This window comes from Bombus vosnesenskii, unplaced genomic scaffold (assembly GCF_011952255.1).
Source record: "Bombus vosnesenskii isolate JDL3184/JDL3185 unplaced genomic scaffold, Bvos_JDL3184-5_v1.1 scf7180000013355, whole genome shotgun sequence".
NCBI lineage: Eukaryota > Metazoa > Arthropoda > Insecta > Hymenoptera > Apidae > Bombus > Bombus vosnesenskii.
Window position 1 is genome coordinate 691,485 of NW_022882990.1, and position 21,618 is coordinate 713,102.

The 21,618-nt window shown below is 33.3% G+C and overlaps 1 protein-coding gene across 1 annotated transcript in view; it reads right to left on the reverse strand.

Moving 5' to 3' along the window:
• Positions 1–20,176, reverse strand: part of LOC117237056 — a 91,622-nt gene extending 71,446 nt beyond the window's left edge. Inside the window, exon 1 of the mRNA XM_033500658.1 lies at positions 19,717–20,176. Coding sequence (XP_033356549.1) covers positions 19,717–19,768 — 52 coding nt within the window. The 5' untranslated portion in view covers positions 19,769–20,176. The remainder of the gene's footprint in view (positions 1–19,716) is intronic.
• Positions 20,177–21,618: the final 1,442 nt, after the last annotated feature.

Below are 21,618 nucleotides of genomic sequence, written 5' to 3' on the forward strand. Positions count from 1 at the left end.
CAACCCAATAGCACATGTGAAACACACACATTAGATGTAGTGTCATGTTCGAATTATCCCGAACGCGAAAGACCTACATTTACAAAATAGAGGTTAGGAATATCTGTTAGACTTTATTCTCCCAAAAAGTAGCAGATAATTCTAATTGATTACCATGGCTGTCGAAGCGACATTCTTCAAAGGATAACTGACTAAACGGTTCCGAATGTAGACACAGAAATGATGACTACGTAACGGTTCAGGCCACGCGATTTACATATTTATCAGTTACTTTGTCTGTTCTTCCTGTCCCATACTGAACGACCGGAGTATCAAAACGTTTAAGCGTACGATACTTACCATCATTTTACCGTATGTATTTCCCGCCGGCCAAACATTTGTCTCGAATGGGCAAACAAAGAAGACAAAAGTGAAACCGTAACTGGAAATGAAGGATGGAGCGTTGATGCAATCGCTATTTGCTAATATGACTAATATTATAGTCATATAAGCAGTGATGTCAACCTATACAAAATAACTTTTTCAACTTGTAGACAAATATATTCCTATATATGTACATGTTGTTATTTCTATACTCAGAGGTACGATCACAATAGTTATTATTTTATAGTTATTATTTTCACACCGTTCTGAGCCAAAAAAATCTTTATTGCACGCGCTTACGAAAACTAGGGATAAAAACAAAAAGGCATCTTAAGCCTATCGATTAAATCTATCGATTGCAACTAGTTTCTTATAACTAACGCATCTGCATATGGATGGCGAGCACGAACTCACGTTGTCATTTTCAACAGTACATATGTGTGATTTACAAAAATATTCGAACGCTGGGCATAGAGCATTTTTATGCACGTGTCATGTATGTTATATGAAAGTTTAGGAAATTTCAGTAGGATTGTAATGGAACACAATTAGCGTCATTACAGTGATAAAATTTGAAACCAACCTCAAAATGTATATAGAAATTATTACAAACATATATCGAGTAAAAGATTGATACACAGCAATTAAATCGTATTATATCGAGGGTTATTATCTTTGTCAAATATACAGTTATACGAAATATCTTGTAGCTTGTACGTACGATGTGCATTTTCAATTTTGTTTCAAATTGTTCCATCAATCAAGTTTCTTGTATATAATCAACATACAATCGATATCCCTTAAATTCTCGATAATTCACTAAATACTCAATGTAAATTGCCAGTACGTATTGTTTCTAATATAATTAATATCAAAAATGTAGAACCGATAAAATTAATTAATGATTTTCTAAATTATATATATAAATATCTCTTCAATTATCTTTCGTATTTTTCTCTAGTTTTAATATTACTTCAATATCGAAGATCATTGCAAAATTATACTGTTTGATAAAATAAACGTATTGGAATATAAGAAATTTGATTCTAATTTTTTTCCCCATTTATGTTGACGCATTATTTTTAGTGCGCTCAAGAGTGAACAAGCGACCTCCTTCCACAAAGGTTTGCGTATGCTTGTCGAAGATTATCGAGCACCTTGTTTTCTAAAAAAGTTTCTTCGTAGTTGAGCTGACGGTTCGTTGCATCCGCTTAATGTAGGTTGCTACCTCGTATCATCGTAATTGTTAAACCGCAAACCGGGGCAGAACTTACGCTGAACCTCAAGATATAACGCCACACGATACTTCTTGCTTGTCTTTTACTCTACCAATATTTGTCTTATAATTATACCGTGATTTAGCTTCTATGTATGTACAGAAGCGAAAACGGAAGTCATTCGATCCTGACGTGGGTAAAATATTAATTGAGCATACGATTAATGTCATCGAACACGATATAATTTTCATAATAATTGCTTAAACTAAATAAATAATATTTCTATTTCTATACATATAATAGTTTTATATTATTAATGCGATTTATTATATTGTCCTATTTAGTATCTTTCTATTTTCCAAAAAATATTGAAACATTTGAAGCTCCCAGGGTTTCTTACCTTTTAAATAAATTTTTAAAGCTTATTCTACAACATTGTTGTATAATTCTTACATTTAATACCACACACTCAATATACGTACACATTACTATGCATATATATATATATATATATATATATATATATATATATATATGCATTGAAGTAATGATTAAAATTAAAAATATCTGATTGCACTGAAAGAATCAAATGTTCTTTTAATATCATAAATTCATAGAAATATATACTCGTATGTAGAAAGCAATAAAATATATGTTGAAAATGACAACGTGAGTTCGTGCTCGCCATCTATATGCAGAGGCGTTAGTTATAAGAAATAGTAACTTGAAGATAGTCCTAGTTACAATCGATAGATTTAATCGATGAGCTTAAGATGCCTTTTTGTTTTTATCTCTAGTTCAATCAATAAAAGTTTTTTGGCTCAGAACGGTGTGATAGATTTATTCATTCAATAAAATAATAACTATTCTGATCTTACCTCTGAGGATACAAATAATAACAATGCAGCTCGAATTTTTAATAAGTGGTAGGTACATTTCCATATTTATAAAAATAAGAGTCAGTATAATAGTTTAGTATTCATTTTTATAAGTGAAATATTTACCATTATGTGTAATACTTCTAAAAATAAACAAATTACTCACATGAATAATTTTATCATTATTTAAAGTATTTAATCAATTACGTGGCTAAGAAACATAGTGTTCTAAAGGAACTTTGATGCATACGATGTACAAGATTTCTTTCATCTCACACTTGAATCTTCTTTTCCATTCAAAATGAACTGAGCAGTACATCGAAACTCAGATTATAAAAGAACAAAAGCATAAAGGAATGAAGAAACAAAAAGCAATTGCTAATAATATGTTTATCAGCCATTTTTATGGAGTACAATCATACTAGAAAGTTACACTTCCTCCTTTGTTCCTGTACATAGCATTTTAGCAATGTAACAGAGTAATGTTAAAATGATATAGAATCATCTGATATATCACAATCAGTCACAAATATATATATATACATCAATTGAACTTCATGCATAATAAGTACAATATTTGAGATACGGCTTTTAATAAGAGGAATTGTATAAAAACGGAAATCATTTCGTGAAAGCAATTTTAATTAAGGACCAAAGATGGTAAAGGTAACTTGGTAAGAATCTCAATTATACTCATCCGCACAGGTTGCAATGGCGCGGCGCGGCGTGCTGCTCGATGAAAGTTGGCACAATTATGCGTGAAGGATATTTCTTGCTGTGCTTACAAAGATTCACGGTAAGATCAGTATAAAATACGTACATCGATGAACTCATAATGCGTTTCTGTTTCTTGTTACAACACTGTTTAATGATAGATGTTGCTCTTGTACTTACAATTTAATTAGATTTTGATAATAATCAATTAGAAATCAGGCCACTTTAAACTTACTCAGTCTTGTTCCTTATATATATACATGATTGCAACATTATTATTAGATCATTCTCGAAGTTCTTAATACTTTGAAGTTACCAATTTTTTAAGAATATAACTATGTTAAAATTAAACATTTTTATCTCAAGTAATTTGTATTATGTTTAGTACGTTTTTTTCTTTTTTTTTTGTCAATATATTAAGACTTATACAGACAGGGATGAAAATAACAATTCTTTTGTATATGTATTAGGTTGTGCGAAAAGTTTCGTTCGTTTTATGAGGAAATAATAGACGCACAACGTTTTTTGCTTTATATTATTTTGTCGAATTACGTACGATCCATTTTGTTTTGTCGAGATAAACACCGTGACATTTCACAGACTTGGTTTCACGTTTGTATGAAGGTGCACTGTTGTAAAAAACACATTTGCGAAAGAAATACACTTTCCGGACAACCTAATATACGCAAAATTCATATATTTATAATAATTTATGATGTATAGGAATTTTTGCTTAAATAGAGGACGCGATGAAAATTACAGCAACCAACGATTTTAATCATTTGTTGTGGTTATTCTTGAATACGATCGTTTAAAACAAAATATACATTCTTATTTATTTTTGTTATTCTATTATTGCTTAGTCCGTGCCTTTCGGCTTTGGACGAACTTTCGGTTTTACATCTCTTATGTTTATTTCTCTTCTTATACGTCTGCCTCCCCTCTTTTTCTCTCTATTCTATTGCACTCCCTTAATTATTTTATCTCTAAAAACTAAAACTAAAAACTACAAATTAACAACTAATGACTAAAAACTATTGCAACTTTGGGCTTTTGCCCCTTTGCTGTGCTTCCTTCCTGTCGTTTGCCATTCTCTTCTCTATTATTGCTTTCAGTTCTGCTAAACCTTCTCCAGTCTCGTTTAGCGTTTTTCCTATGTCCTTTGGTCCTCCCGTTATTTCACATTCTTCTATTACATGCCTCAGGTCTTCTTCTTTCCTTCTGCATCTTTTTTCCCCCTCTTCTTTCCAATATTTCCTCGCTTTGGTCTCGTTTCCACATCTGAATCTTGCCAACATTCTTCTGTCCTTCCACTTCATCCTCCCTTCCAAGTACTTTGGTAATATTTCTTTGGGTATGTTTCTGTAGTGTATATTATACTTGGATTTCCTTATCCTTTCCCCCTCTCTTCTGCTTCTCTCTTTCTTCTTTCTTCTATAGTTTGGTTTGCTGTCGTCCTTTCTTGCTCCTCTCCTGCTTCTATCTGTGTCCCTCCATTTCTCACCTCTTCTAGTCCCTTCTTTCTCTTTCTTGCTCTTTTCCCTTCTTGGCCATTTCCTTTGTTTCTCTCTCTCTTTCCTTTATACACTCCAATATAAATTCTTATACTACATATATCTGAGTTACTTTTTATATATTTTTTATACATATTTGACTTTTTAATTTGGGTCATAACAATTGCGGCCCCTCTATTCATATAACAGATTGCAACGCTCTTTGTTTTTTGGATGAAACAAACTTTGCCGCAAATACAAGGATGTGTTATAATTGCAACTCAATTTTTAAATAGGATTAATTACAGTTTCAATACTATGAGAGAATAATATTGTAAATAAAATATTCATCTGCTTAAGGAAGTTATTATCTCTTTTGAAATTTTAACATGCTCCAAACTTTTGAGTTGGACATAATTTTCCAGGCAAATATATATTCAATCATATTTATGTATCTAGTTATATTATTATTGTCTTCCCTATTTATTATTACACATTATACTCCTAAAAATGTTTAACTCTCACATGTCATAATAATAAATTTGAAACAATTCGAAATTATTTAAAACAATTTCTCAAATTCAATTTCTCTAATTACATTATTACAAAAATGTTGCAAAAATAACATACGTAATTATAGTAATAATTTTTGTACAAAATTTCTTTTTGATCAATTTTTAATTTCCTCACGGGCCTTATTGTATCGTAGCCACGATGAAACTTATTTGTTGTTCACAAAATTATTGCTTGCACAAAGTCTACTTATATTTCGCATACGCGCGGAATATATGTAGGTCAGTAGAGTGGACACAGCGAGTTACAATTGCATGGAAAGGGTAAAAGTTATTCCGGTGCGAATATCAGGTCACCGCTATTTCAACCGTTATCTTTTAGTAGTGATTATCATAGCAATTTTATCGATTATCCAGTCTCTCTATCGAGGCAAGTGCATTCCATTGTCAGATATTTAATCTTCCTTTTGCCATTAATTAAAGAATATTCACACAACCTGTAAATCTTATCAGTTTTCAATTTGTCTATTCTAAAACAGCGAGATAGGAGAGAAGTTTGCATGGCTGCTTAAAAAGATTAAAGCGCAAGAAAAATAGAATTTTCAAATTTTTCATTTAACTCTGAAATATGCATAAATAATACAGTACTAATCGTAATTAATATACGAGACACTTCAAAATGCGATAAAAATAAATATCGATCAAATTGTTTTAATAAATAGAAACGTGATTAAAATAAAAATTATTTTATTTTAAAATAATTTATTGTAAAATATTTTAAAATTAAGTAACTTAATTGTGTCTCACTTATGATCTAACGGTATTATCAGAATTGAGAATCAGTAAAGTTTCAACAAATATCTAACTCATATTAAAATTATCTGTAACTGAAAATCTAGGAAACTAAATCTGAATAATTTCTTAGATCTAATATCCGTACTATGTAAAAACATTTTAGTATTAGGTTAATCATCGCCTAATGTATAGTTTATAATTAAAATTGTATGTTGAGAATGAGATAGGAATATCTTTAATTATATGCATTTTGACATCAATAAAAATTAACCTTAATTTTAAGAGAAGCATATCCTTACTTATCACAAAAAACAGGAAACTGAAATCTACCACTTTGACGGTCGTTCCAGTGTTAATAAAACATCTCTGAACTCACACATTTTACTTATTGCTATTCACAAACTGGTTAAACTAGTTAAACTAAATCACTTCATTCTAACATTCACCTAATTCTATGAATTCATAAACCTACTAAACTATACTAAATTATATTAAATAGAACTAAAATAAAGTTCTACATAAAATTAGATATTCTTGAAAGATGTCTATTTGTTGAAGTTGTAAGAATATTAGTTTTATATTAATGTACTACATAGTCACACTATTCATAAACTGATAATTAAACCAAATCCAAGAGAAAACACGTTTGCACCAAATTATTCTAGAAAGATTTCCATATGTCAGAAACATAAGGAATAACATAATGAAGACGAGGAAAAGAACATGATTTACGTATAAATCATTTACAGTAAAAAAAAACAATTTCAGAATAAACAAGATATTTTCTATTTGTTTCTTTTTAATCCTCATTTCACATTTCTAAACATTCCAAAAACATCGATTGCCATTTTTAGTAACACATAAGATATCTATGACTTTTTACAAAGTTTTATGAATTTATCAACTGTTTCTACGTCTTCTAACTTTCTTCAATTTATTCCTTTTTTTTTTTTACTTTTTTGGATTTAACATATTAGTTCCCTTTTGAAATATCGAGTAGCATTATGATTAAAAAGATCTACAAAAACGATCTTTTATTCTCTGTGATTTTCTTTTATTCATATTTCACACGAGAATGAAAATGAGAATTCTCATAAAAATATTATGTGACGTCTAGACGGCGGATTTTTATGCATTTGAAATGCAACATTTAAAGATGCAAATATACACAGAATCTACACATATCTAAAATGCAAAACTGTATAAAATATCCAAAGTAGAATATTCGTTATAATATTTAGTATATGAAACGTATATCTGCTTAAATTTTCATTGATATCTACGGTCTAGTGGTACGGTTTTCATAGAAAGAGAAACACGCGGAGGAACGTCAGCCAATCGTGGACGTTCTAACTGGATATCCGTAACGCAACACGTGGTTTTGACGATTCGCCCACGTCCAAAGAAAAGTGGATAATCAGGGCAAAAGTAGGTGAGAAGAGGAAGGTCGAACTCCACCTTCTTCTTCTTTCTTGCTCAGAGTTTCCCGTTACTTCACGGAATCGTGGGAAATTAGGAACCAAGCCAGACTAATTAAACACGTCGACCTTTTGTTTTCAAGGCAGAAACTGACGCATGTTACATCGTGTGTACGCGCGATGCACATACTTATGTGTAACACGCACGTGTCAGTCGCTTTCGATCATTTCACGGGCCCTACCAGTTTTCCGATCTGTTCCTGATTTCTACATCGCTGGTCAGTAGGTCGATACCAAAATGTGAATGTTCGCTTTGCAAAATTTTTGCCTGCCGATCGTAAACCACATCCTCATTATCGATTAACATTTATGATGATAAATATTGCAATATAATTATTGGGCTGCCACTATTTATATAAATGCATATTTTTTTATGTGGAAAATGGATTATAAAGTAAAAATTTGTTCTATTTAGAAGATTCTGAACATATTTATTTTACATATAGAGGACCTATATAATTGAAATGAAAGAATGTTGTAATAAATACTACTACTACGACTGTAAAGGATTTATATAGGGTGGTTGGTAACTGGTGGTACATGCGGAAAGGGGGTGATTCTACGCGAAAAAAGAAGTCGAAAATATAAAATAAAATTTTTTTTTTAATTAGATCAACTTCAATTCTGTCAGAGACGTAGCAGCTACAACAAAAGTTTCCAGAGAGATAGATTTTTCATTTTATATTGCAAAAGCGAAATCTACAACAATTTATATTATTATGTATGAGGGCACGACAGATAAATAGATACTGAAATAGATACTGTTATATACTTATACAACGTTAGTTAAAATTCTTAAAAATATCATTTTTGGAGTGTAAATTAAAAAATCCAGTTGGCCGCTAACTTTTCCACGTCGCTCCAAATAAGAGATTATTTATTTTCGACATTTAATGTACTTAGAGCTAATTAATTAGAATATCAATTCTACAGGGTGGTTGGTAACTGGTGGTACAAGATTTCAATTTTTCCATCGAGACAACGATCTACAGTGAGATCCGTTATACCGCACGCGTACCGAGCGAAAATTCAAAGTCGATTTTCTCGAAAACAAAGCCTCAAACGAAAAATTGTTATTCTATATTTTCGACTTCTTTTTTCGCGTAGAATCACCCCTTTTCCGCTTGTACCACCAGTTACCAACCACCCTGTATATTCAATGTTGATAATAATAATTCCATTAATTTGATATAATAAAACGAATCTTCTATTTTCTGATTATTTCGTTATTGTTACATGAATAAACGTGCAGTGATCGATCTTATAATCAAAATCAGATTCTTGAACTTTTCATTTAATTCACCTGAAATTTTTCAATAGGTTTTAGATCAAGAAACTACAATGACCAACGTACTGTTATTAATTCATTATGTCTTTGTAATTCTTGCGAATAACTTCAACAATTTTTTATGTTAACGACAAATATTTCGCTCTAGACATTGATCGCAATTTTATATTAAATAGAAAATTCTAATCCATTAATCGTTTCCTTTACAGCTTAGGTTAATTATTCCTAATGCTTATGAAGAGCAATGTTTTTTTTTTATTTATTAAAATTACAATCAATTCTCGCGTTGAGAATTTTCAGTAATTTTTCTGGCGTGGCGCAGTAACATGGCTAATTATTTATAATAAGTTAATACTTATGAACAGCAATGTGTGTTCCACATTTTGTATACATGTATCATATTTATTTAAAATCGTAATATAAGTAACGTTTATTTATATTAATAATTACATTAATCGAGCTTACGCAATTATTAAATAACGTCAGAAAAATAAATAACAAAAATCTAGAAGTGTAAAATCAAAATGTGGGAAATAGAATCATAGTAAAATAAAATATCGTTTCGAAACGAACTACGTTACTTTCAAAACTATATTATAAAAGAAATTTTAAGCAGTTAGAATAATAACTGAAAATTAAACAGCGCTAATGAAACAAATTTACATATAGTCTCATCACATCATATAATGTTTCAAACTATAAATTATAAATTAATTTTAACCGATGAAGATTTTGAATAAACTTGCGTTAGTATAGATTTCTCGACTTTGCAAGCTGTGAAAATAGAATAATTAAAATACGACTGTATATGTATTTTAATTCCTAAAATATCAGTGGATTAAACAAACATATTGAATGATTGTTATTATTTTGATATAAGATTCTAATGTATTAATTTAGTATTTGTAGTTAATAAATTAAATAGCTAGCAGAGTGTTAGATTCTTACGATTGAAATAGTAGAACTAAATTAGTTATACAATAGGTATATTATATATACGAAAGTAAGAATATATACATACACAATAGATTTAACGTGACTATTGTTACATCAAAATATTAATTACTTATTAATAAATTCCTAATATACAGAACGTAATATTCAAGATCCGAGAATATTCTAAATTTCTTTTATCGATGATATTATTCATTATCATTTTAAATAAATTTCTATAAATATAGAAATATTTATATAGAAACTTTTTTTTTTATTTATTTGTTGAAATTACAATCAATTCTCGCGTTGAGAATTTTCAGTAATTTTTCTGGCGTGGCGCAGTGACATGGCTATTTATTTACAATAAGTTAATACTATTATAGCTAGATATAATTTATAAGTATTATAAGTAAGTGCATATGCTTAATTTGGATAATTAAGTGAATCTGACGTTTAGATCTAGCGGGTAGTGCCTCTTCAGCCTGCGAGTCTGGTCCGTCGTGTGGAGTAGTCCAGTGATTAGGGGGTTTTGGTGTTTGTTGATTCTTTTGCTGTATCTGTTGCTATATTTTGCTATTTCCTCTTTGACGGTGGGTATCTTGAGGTCGCGGTGTATTGATTCATTGGTTACATACCAAGGTGCGTCAATTAGGGATCTTAGCGTTTTCGATTGAAAGCGTTGGAGTATTTCTATGTTGGAGTTGCTTGCTGTTCCCCATAGTTGGATTCCGTAGGTCCAGACAGGTTTTATTACGGTCTTGTAGAGGGTAATTTTATTCTGTATATTTAGTTTGGAGCGTCGGCCCGTGAGCCAATAGAGTTTTTTTAGTTTGTCCTTTAGTTGCTTCCTTTTATCTGAGATGTGTGTCTTCCACGTTAGTCTCCTGTCCAGGGTCATGCCCAGGTATCGGACTGTGTCCCTGCTAGGAACTGTTGCATTGTTGATGGTGACCTGGGGGCAGGTTTGTTTTCGGAGCGTGAAGGTTACATGTGTGGATTTCTTTTCGTTGACTTTGAAGCCCCATTTGTGAAACCACTTTTCCATGGAGTCGAGACTTCGCTGGAGAGTGGATGAGGCTATTACCGGGTCAGCGTGGGAAGCTAATAGCGCTGTGTCGTCTGCAAATGTCGCTATTGTTATATCATTTGATATGGGTAGGTCGGCAGTGTAGATGGAGTACAGTAGGGGTCCGAGGACACTACCTTGGGGTATGCCGGCTTCTATTGGGAATGTTGCGGAAGTGGCGTCTAGGTATTTAACCATGAATTGCCTATTGGTTAGGTAAGATTTTAGGATGGAGTAGTAGGGGTGGGGTAGGATCTTTTTAAGTTTGTATAGTAGCCCTTCATGCCATACTTTATCGAATGCCTGTTGGATGTCTAGGAAGACCGCTGAGCAATATTTTTTCTTTTCGAGTGTTTGGCTGATCGTATGCGTTAGGCGGTGGATTTGCTCTACTGTAGAATGATGTTTTCGGAAGCCGAATTGGTGATCTGGGAGTGTTTTCAAGTTCTCCAGGATTGGAAGGAGTCGGTTCGTGAGCATCTTCTCGAATAGTTTGGACAGGGTAGGTAAAAGACTGATTGGGCGATAGGAGCAGGTTTCGTATATCGGTTTACCGGGTTTGGGGATGAGGGTAATCAATGAGATTTTCCAAGCCTTAGGATAGTGTTCCAGGCGAAGGATAGCATTAAAAATCGATGTGATGAGTGCTATCCCTTTTGTGGGAAGTTCCTTGATTGCTCTATTGCCTATTAGGTCGTGTCCTGCTGCTTTCTTGGGGTTTAGGCGACTGATTGTTTCTATAGTCTCAGCAGAGGAGAAGGGTTCGATAGGAGGGGACATTTGGAAGGGGGTGTGCAGGTATTCAGTAACGTCCGCGGCGGTTTGGGGGGAATGGGGTTTGAATACTTTTGACAAGTGTTTTGCAAACAGGTCGGCTTTTTCTATGGGGCTTCGCGCCCATCCACCTTGCGGACGGCGGATAGGTGGGATTATTTGTGGGGGGCGTGTGAGTTTCCTGGAGGCCTTCCATAGTGAGTAGTTGGCGTCGGCTGTGGGGGACAAGCTGGCGAGGTATTTATGGAAACAGTCGTTTTTATAGTTTCTTAGGGTTCTGGATAGCTTTCTAGTTGCGTTGTTAAGTTTGCGTTTGTCCTCCGGTGTTCTATGGGTCTGCCATACTCTTCTTAGTCTTCGTTTTTCTGCTATTTTTTTTAGTATGTAATGGGGGTATTCTTGTTTGCTGTTAGATGGCTTTGTCGGTGTGGAGAGGCGGATTGCGTTTATTATGCTCGTGTTTAAGTATTCCGTGGCTGCTTCGATATAGAAACTTGAAATACCAAACTTCATTTGGATTAAGTCATGTACCATATAAGAAATATCGACGCGATTTCTACTCAAGTTCCCAATAGATAGGTCAGATAAAGAATTTCAAAGATATTTATTATATTATTATTTGATAAATATGCAGTCGATTCCAAAAGTATCCAACTGCTTGAAAAGGTACATATTCATCGATATACAGTAATTTTTTTTTTGTTATTTAATTTATACTTTACAATTCGTCCAACTGGACATTTGGTAAATTTTTCTAACTTAATTGGTAAATAATATGTGGATGGCTACCCTCAGTGAGATACCATGATATACAGTAATGAACGTATAAATAGGGAAGTATTTAGTAATAAATTCAACTAATTATTATATATTGAATTATATTCTCGTATTTTGAAACATTACAAACATAGAAAGACTTTCAAATTTTTACTTCAATTAATAATTATGATCTAAATCTATTGATAAGCATTTTACCTGTTTAAATACTTATAGTTGTTCAAACACTATTACATGAAATAACTATCTTTCTAACAAACCATATTATTTAATTATCAACTGTCCCATTAATTTGTTGTCAGAGTTGCGTTATTCAGTTACGAAAACTGAAATTGCTACTTTACTATAGTTTTTCTAGATGTCGGTACAATAATGTATGCTTTCACTGAGATTTAATTATACTTCGCGTCAATCGAAGACATAAGACAATAAAAAAGGAGACAAGGAAAGCTATTGTATTCGCGATAAGAATTTAATACCTGTGTGAATCAAACACCGAGGGATAATCGTTCGATCGATCCGATCGTTCGAAAGAAAGCTCGTAAGAATGAAAGATAAAAGATAAAAGAATGAAAGGGCTGGAAAAGAAACGGGGGGAAGATTGACACGACTGAGTAGCGATCCAGGCGGAAGAATGTAATTAGTTGGGAACACAGTATTCAGGAAGTAGTTGAAAACTGCGTAACAGAAAAGTGTGTGGCTCCCGATGAAACGTGGGAAATACGGGCAACCGTCACTTTACTATGAGAAGTGATTGCGATCGTTAAACGTAGAAAAGCCACTTTTATGAATCGCTTTTCACACACAATCTAGGTGGACTAATCGTGAAATCTACGACGACTTTTCTAATAGTATGCAATGAACACCTTGCAAAACAGTTTGATCACATAACACGAGTCAACTTGGAAGTATCTGCAGTCTTCCTACGATATATATATATATGTCGGAGATGAAAGGACACCTTTGGATAATCCCGCAACATTGTAATCTAGAGTCTACTATAGCTGTAATTAAACAATTGTAGTTATTCAATCCGATTGTATTTGTTCGAGATTTGTGATAATGAGCTTGGGCTCGAGGCGACAGTCAGTCGCCAACGTACCCGCGGTCAAGGGATGAACGCTTTGTCTGGCAGAGGCATGGAGTAATTCTATAGCTCTCCTTAAAAAGGAAATAGTTGTAAGCTCGACAGTAAACATTCCAACGGTCTCTGTCCCGTAGCTCGCCACACGTAGACCCTATTCTTCGAGTAAGATGATTGCCAGATGTCGATGCGTCTCCGCAGTACATATTCAGCTAGCCCGAGGGCCCGTTATAAATCTTAAGATTTAGCTAACCAAAGTCCTTCAAACAGACAAACAGTCTTTGTCCCAACTACGTGAAAATAGAGAAGACCTATTTTTCAACAGACGACGTCTCCCACTAGCAACTTTCCCTCGAGGGCGGCTAGCATCTTTTTCTAACCACCCATGTGGAGATTGACCAATCAGCAGCAACGCCAATTTCCCTTACTTTCTGAACGAAGGCTATCCTCGACGAATCCGATGATCTCGTGCCCTTAGACACACCCCATTATAGTTTTCCTCTGTGGCATCATCGGGACGGGAAAGTCATTTTCTCTCGCGATCCCGTCGACTAAAAAGTAACGTCTTTACGATCAGCAATTATTTCACGTTTTACCAACAAAGAGTCAGACTTAGATTTTGTGAGAACGTCCACCTATCATTCGTTATCGGACCTGAGACCATTGTCACTAGTGTCGCGAACGCCTAATCGCCGTGGTTGATTGTCAAATCTGTGTTATCCATACTTGTGTTAATAAACCGTACCTTTGTTATACCGCAACGATGGCTAATTTCAATGAAGATTCATCAAACACCCACAACCCTATCCTCAACGCCACCCCGACATCAGAAGTGGGATCAGAACAGCTTCAGAAGCTGGAAGGGCAGGTCGCCGTCATGTACGAGCTAATTCTGACGCTAATACAAAGGCGGAGTACGGAATCTACAATATTAACATTACCACATTTTAACCCTGACGTCGCAGGCGCCGATCCAGCTGCGTGGTGTTCGGCTGTTAGTCGGCTTGTGAATAAAAACCCTCTACAAGGCAACGCATTATACTTTGCCTTAAGTGAAGCTTTAAAGGGTTCTGCAGCACATTGGCTTACGCAAACGATGGAAGACGAAGAGATTACCTGGTCAATCGTTAAGGAACGATTCCTTGCACGGTTCGGCAGTAAAGAGACAACGTCCTCGGCGTTAATAAAGGTAGCCGGGGAACCACGGGTGAAGAACGAATCTCTAGGGGCTTATTACTGTCGTCTCTATTCCTTCCTGATGACGAGCTGGCAACATTCTACGAAGGACGAAATACTTATCGCCATCATTCTCTTCCTGGCAAGCATGCGCGACCAACGTTTAAAACGATTGGCTCTCACGAGCGACATCAAGACGGAGAACCAATTTTACAATGAAATGAGACTCTTCTGCTACGAGGAGGAGCCGACATCTTCGCCAGAAAATTCACCGGCGGAACCCGAAGCCAAACGACGCAAGTTATCGGGCCACCAGACAAGGTGCCATTACTGTGGTATTTACGGACACAAAATAATACAGTGCCACAAGAGGATGCGTATCGAACGGCAGAGGGATACACGACGCCAGGAAGGAAGCCGACCAGCCACATCGTCCAAGGTGGTTTGCTTGAAGTGTCATGCGGAGGGCCATATCGCACCTGACTGCCCGGTACGACAGGACAGAGACACGTTGCATTAACAATAAAACCCCGGGCAGGAGCAATACCAGCTCTACACGGATCTGCCTAGTAACGGCGGCTGGAATTTTGTTGGTATCCCTGGTCGATATGCAATTGACAAATGCGATCGTATTAGTCTTTTATTCTTGTGATCACCTTGGAGAGTTTACACGCATCGTCTTGTCAGTCAGTCAGAAAGGTACCGAGCGTCACAGCTAACGTCACTTTGCGTTTCAAAATATATTTTATTGTACAAAGAGTTTTCCCCGTTGACCGTGGATTCGTTATTAAACCTAAAAACATTGTCTTTAACATCTAGAGTGTCTAATCACCACGTTTAATTGTCAAACTTTGTAAAAATCAATATTTATACCAGTAAATATAATCTCTATCGTACAACAACGATGGCTAGTTCGAATGAAGATCGTTACACGCCCATAAACCCAACGCTAACCCGACATATATATATACTGAAATTTTAGTACATTCTTTTTATACATAGTTAACACTGAGAATTCGGTAAATTCTTTCCTAATAATTGAGATTAAATTATATATAATTAAATCATATAAAAATAAATTTTAATTAAATTATATTATACTTGTACCAGTGAGAAAATAATTTATACATACAGAATTAAGGCTGACATATAGGAAAGATCATCTAGGAAGGATTACTCGCAAAATGAAGACAAATGGTTATAGTAATCGTGAATTTTAGAAAATTCCAAATACGATTCGCAATTGATCAAACGAAAGCTGCGTCTTGAGATTATTCGCATGGGTCATCCTACTTACTTTCCCTTTAGAAGCGACGCTATCATATTTCTATCGAGCATAATATTAAGGAGTTGAAATTTTAAGACCGTACGCAAGATTACGTAGACCGTAAGGGGTAAACACAGGGTAGGGAAAATAGATACAGATTTTTAAGGGCAGACAAATCTAGAAAGCATGTCTTATAAAATTAACATTTTCGAAGCTATAAGCAGTTTTTCGTAAAGCGAGTAATTTATTTGTATGGTTCTCCATAAAAACAATGAGTACTTTCCGTGGTTACAAAAGACTTTTATAACACCATCATCTAAATTGCACTAGAAAATTCCCAAGAAATTTATGGAAAAGTATAGAGTTCCTTGGTATGAAGATATCAGACGTGTATAAATGGAGGGGGAAGGAGGAGATACAAAGAAAAGTCATAATTACGAAAAGAATAAATATGCTTGTACTATCTGTCGATTTTAAATAAATGAATATTACTTTTAATTTTAAAAGTAATAATTTTCGTTTGAACAGTGTTTATTAAAACATATTTCCCTTTTATTCGTCCACCACCTATTCTTTAAAATCTGAATTCCCGTTTTATCGCACTATATGTTTTTGTACGGTTTACGAAAATGTTCGAACACTCTTTAAAATAGAAGATCTTTTTAAAAGTTGAACTAAACGACTAGTCTTTTTTAGAAGTTAGAAGAATTGATTTACTAGACGATGTAATTTTGTTACTTAAGACATTATATACACGTTGACGTAGATATCTAATTATATTTATATATAATTTAAAAAATATTATTTAGTAATTAGCTAACAAATTATATTTTAAGAATATTGATATAGAATAGAAAATGTATGAAGATCACAATGTATTTATTTTACACGAGTATTAACTGATTAGGAGAACTTGTTGGCATTTCACGATATATTAATATCTCAAAATCACATAACAAGTATATTACGAATATCGCAGAATTATAATATATGTGTAATTTATTATTGGTTGCCTATATAGGTAAATAAAGATAATTCATGAAATTTCGCTGGAAGAAACTTTATAGTATCTCATAACATTAATCTACTGATTTATGAATGAAATAGATCAACAAACTGTTCACTCACAACATTTATTTCTTAATTGGATTGTGTTAAAAATTCTTCACTTCTATTATTTAGCTAAAGAAAGCGATGTTATGAATAATCAACATCAATCTATTTTTTACAATTAGGAAAAGAGAAATACTAATAAGCATATAACAAACAGTATACTGAAAATGAAAAAATAAAGAACAGAAATTCTCATTAAAGAAAATCCATATCAAGTGATCAGCTAGCATAATCTACAGAAACTGACCATAAACACTACAATAATTACAATGAAAAATTTATAAAAATCCATTGTTTATAAGGTCTTGAAATAATATTAAAATATGAAAATGTCAAAATGAAATGTTTTACATTTCATCCTATATTCAAACCTATATTTAATAATTTATAGCACGAAATATAATATAACGAAAAATAATAATAAAACTAGAAAGTAAATAATGAAAGCTGGTAAAAAATAATGAAAGGAATGAAATACCAACAAATATGTAGCTATGTCATAAACGATAATCTTTCACAGCACTTCCCATTAAATGCAAAAAGCATAGATAGAAAAGTCAATTTGACACCTGTGCACGTGAAGGCAAGTACATTTGCCGCTTTACACTACAAAAATGGATTTACGCGTTAAGAGTAGATGCATCCAATCGAGAAAATGAATTTGCTACTCTCGTAGTCGGTGATCGATGCTGAAGAATTACTCGCACTTCCGAGATAGATGGAAATACACTTTGAAAGGCTTATATCCGGTTTTAACATATCAAGAAGAGTTCTTCGTTAAAAAAAATACGACAAACGGAAACTTTTTTATATTTTGACAGATCTACGAATATATTTTTGAATGAGATACCATATATAAATTTCATTGAAATAATAACGTTAGTATAATGCGATGGTAATAAATAATTGACTTCTTCATCTCCTTTATAAGCAGATGGTTGTTTGCCAAGATATTCGAAATTAGGATTTCAACTTTTACATTTAAGCAAGCTTAGAAGAAAAGTGTTAATTTAATTGAAATTATATTATATAGACAAATGCGCTAAGATTATAAAATAATTATAATAATTATTAATCAAATAGGTAAAATCGAAACGATCGTAATGCAATTTTTCTATTTGCTTTTAATTATTTCAAAGACAGCTAAAAAATTCTACCAAATGTCCAAACTGGACAAATTGTGAATGTAAAGAATTATCGTTCTTAAACAATAATTACAAAAGGCAGTAAGAATATCATAATTTTTTTATCATGCGTTGTTAAATTTTCGTGTAATTAGGTAACAGTTTAAAAAAATCCGCATTTCGATTTTTAATTGTATTCATCGAAAATACTAATTTCTGAATCTCTATCAGATAATCATATATTACGCATCGTATTTTATCATGATAAAAATTTATATTGTATTCTGCGCAGATTTTTATCTCCTAGAAAGAGTGGCTTTGTTCTTAAAACTCCCGTGAATTTTCCATACTCTTAATTAAAAGAGCAAAAAGATGCTCTCTTTAAGATAGGCAGACAAGGGATTTCTAAATGCTCTTTTGTAAGGAGTTTAAACGTGAACTCTAAAGTAAACTTGTCCTTTGCTACGGCGTTGTATAATGTTACGTATAAACAAGGAACAATATGCTATTACCTTTCCTTATTTTTCTTTCTTTAATAGTATTTTACTAATATTAACAAGATAAATAATCACTTTATAACATTCAAAACCACATATTACTAATAATTACTGATTACGAGTCGTTTACATTTCGATAATTTCTAATATTTTCCTAAAAGAATTTACATTATTATCAATTACTTGATCAAAGGTTTTATCGTACCTATCGGAGATACTGATTAAAAGAAGAGGAAAGATTATAAATAGAATTTAATTTTCAAGGTTTCATCTTAATTGTAATAATGTGACAGCAACAGAATTATATCGAATATTATATCAGTATTATACTTCCGATATAATATTTATTTCATCGTTGATTTCTGCAATTAATCTCTTAACTAGGTCATCCTTTATCCAGAAACTTCTATAATCTATGAAACTAGAAGTTAACAAAAATAATCAACTTCGATTCTGTCAGAGACGTAGCAGCTACAACAAAAGTTTCCGGAGAGATAGATTTTTCATTTTATATTGCAAAAGCGAAATCTACAACAATTTATATTATTATGTATGAGGGCACGACAGATAAAAGAAAACACTGAAATAGATACTGTTATATACTTATACAACGTTGGTTAAAATTCTTAAAAATATCATTTTTGGAGTGTAAATTAAAAAATCCAGTTGGCCGCTAACTTTTGCACGTCGCTCCAAACAAGATATTATTTATTTTCGACATTTAATATATTTAGAGCTAATTAATTAGAATATCAATTCTACAGGGTGGTTGGTAACTGGTGGTACAAGATTTCAATTTTTCCATTGAGACAACGATCTACAGTGAGACCGTTATACCGCACGCGTACCGAGCGAAAATTCAAAGTCGATTTTCTCGAAAACAAAGCCTCGGACGAAAAATTTTTATTCTATATTTTCGACTTCTTTTTTCGCGTAGAATCACCCCCTTTCCGCTTGTGCCACCAGTTACCAACCACCCTGTATAATAGATCGAATTGTGTACAAATACTTTTGTCGCCACTGCGTGTCTAATACATTAAAAACTCGAATGACGAGTTAACTTTTTTTTGATTAACAGATTGAATAACAGTTTCCCAACACAAAACCCACAAAAATTATTGCATAATGTAGCTACTTTAATAAAGTAAGTATTTTAAAACGAACCTCGCGTAGCCAAGCCGACGACGATCAGAAGAAACACAGCTGTCCTTTCCATGTTTTTCGTAATCCGCTTCTTCTAGTCAACTCTGACCACGAACGATCAGCTGATAATCGTTTGTTCGCGACAACGATCAGCGAAGAATCTGTTCTGGTATCACACCGATTGGTGATCTTGTTGTTAATCCAGCAAAAAAGGTCACTTTCGAATTCGCGAGTTCACCGAACGTACCGCGAGTACGTCATTTCGCGATCGTTTCCGGTTGAACACCGACTGAGAACCGGAACTGTTCCAAGAGTACAACTGTTCCGGACGAGACGCGAGTTCCTTGCTCCTCTTTTTTCTTCTTTTCCTTTTCTCTTTCTTTTGACGAAGATACGTATTCTCTTTGGTGATAGGTAACTTTCTAGGATATCGTGGACTCGAACGACCGACGTGAAACGATCCTTCCTGAAGACTGAGGTGCTTACTCCCTGGCAGGAAGTCGTCCAGGTGTTCTGCTCCCCACTTGTTACTCTTCTCTACCACCTCTCCAACCAGGTAACGACCGATGTGCTGGTTGCCATCGAGAACGAGGCTGACTTGTGCGACTGACTGACTGTTCGTCCTCTGTACTTACGTACTCCTCCGGTATTCAGGCCAACTTTTGATGGGACTTCGCCGAGCTTCGAGATGACAGGACCCTCCTAGCAAACAGCCGTGACGAAAATTCGATTTGAACATGTTGATTCGCTGAATGCATCGCGTGGACACGTTGATACCTTGAATCTGGGACAGGCGAAGCAATGCTTAAGCAAAGTCTGGAATATTGGAAAGTCTAGCAAATTGATAGTACATGAAGCTTCCGCTGCTTCAGAAATGTTTGGACGTTGCATGCAGAATTAGATTCTTCGTTTTGATATCTGATATCATTTGATTTTGAAATTTTAAATAGTATTATAGTTCAGATACACAGTGACTCACAGAAGTATCCGAACGCTTATCTGGGAAATTTTTTATGAATATATTATGCGTGTTATACGAAAGTTTTTGAAATTTCATTAGCACCGTAATGAGATTACCGTGATTACATTAGTAAAATTTGAAATTAATTTGAAAATGTATATAGACATTATAAGATATTTAATCCAAGCACGTATTTGTTAATATTTATTAGTATACCCCATGAATCATAGTAATTGGTAATCATAGTGATGGTCTCACTGAGTATTGAAATATATTAATTTAGTGGATAATCGATTGTTTAAATATTTCCGTGATCTTTGTGAAATATATACTTATACGTAATACTTTGTAATTTCTGTACAGGTTTTTAATTTTGTTTCAAAATTTATCAATATAACGGTGTTAATGAAACTTCACAATGTTTTGCATGACACACATAATACGTAAAAGGTGTCTGCCAGAATTTGAATTCTTTTGGTGAGCCAGCGTTTTGCAATAATAAACTATTATTGCTCGTATAAACCGTGCTGCGTTCTTTCGGTCTTTTACCACACAGTCGTCTTTTCCTATTATTGAATATTACAGAATATTATTGAATATTACAGAATCAATATTAATATGCATGACTTCTTGTTGCTGTTTGTCTAAGTTCCTCTTAAGATGGTACTTGCTGAAACAGAAAAATGAAATTTTCACAATATAAAAATTCAAGAGTAAAGTAACAATCTTCATCTGAATACATATGCTTAAGTATCAGTACTTGTTTCGCTATTTTGAATCTTGTTTATGTAAAAGATATCGATATCAGAAATGCAATACTTTTGATCTGTAACGAAAGTTTCAAATTTTTAACGTCAGTATCTTGAGGAATATTATACACTTAACGTAACATATGTTATACGTGTATAAACTTCTTATTTAAAACATTGTATAATTAAAAATAATTACAAAACTATCTGTGA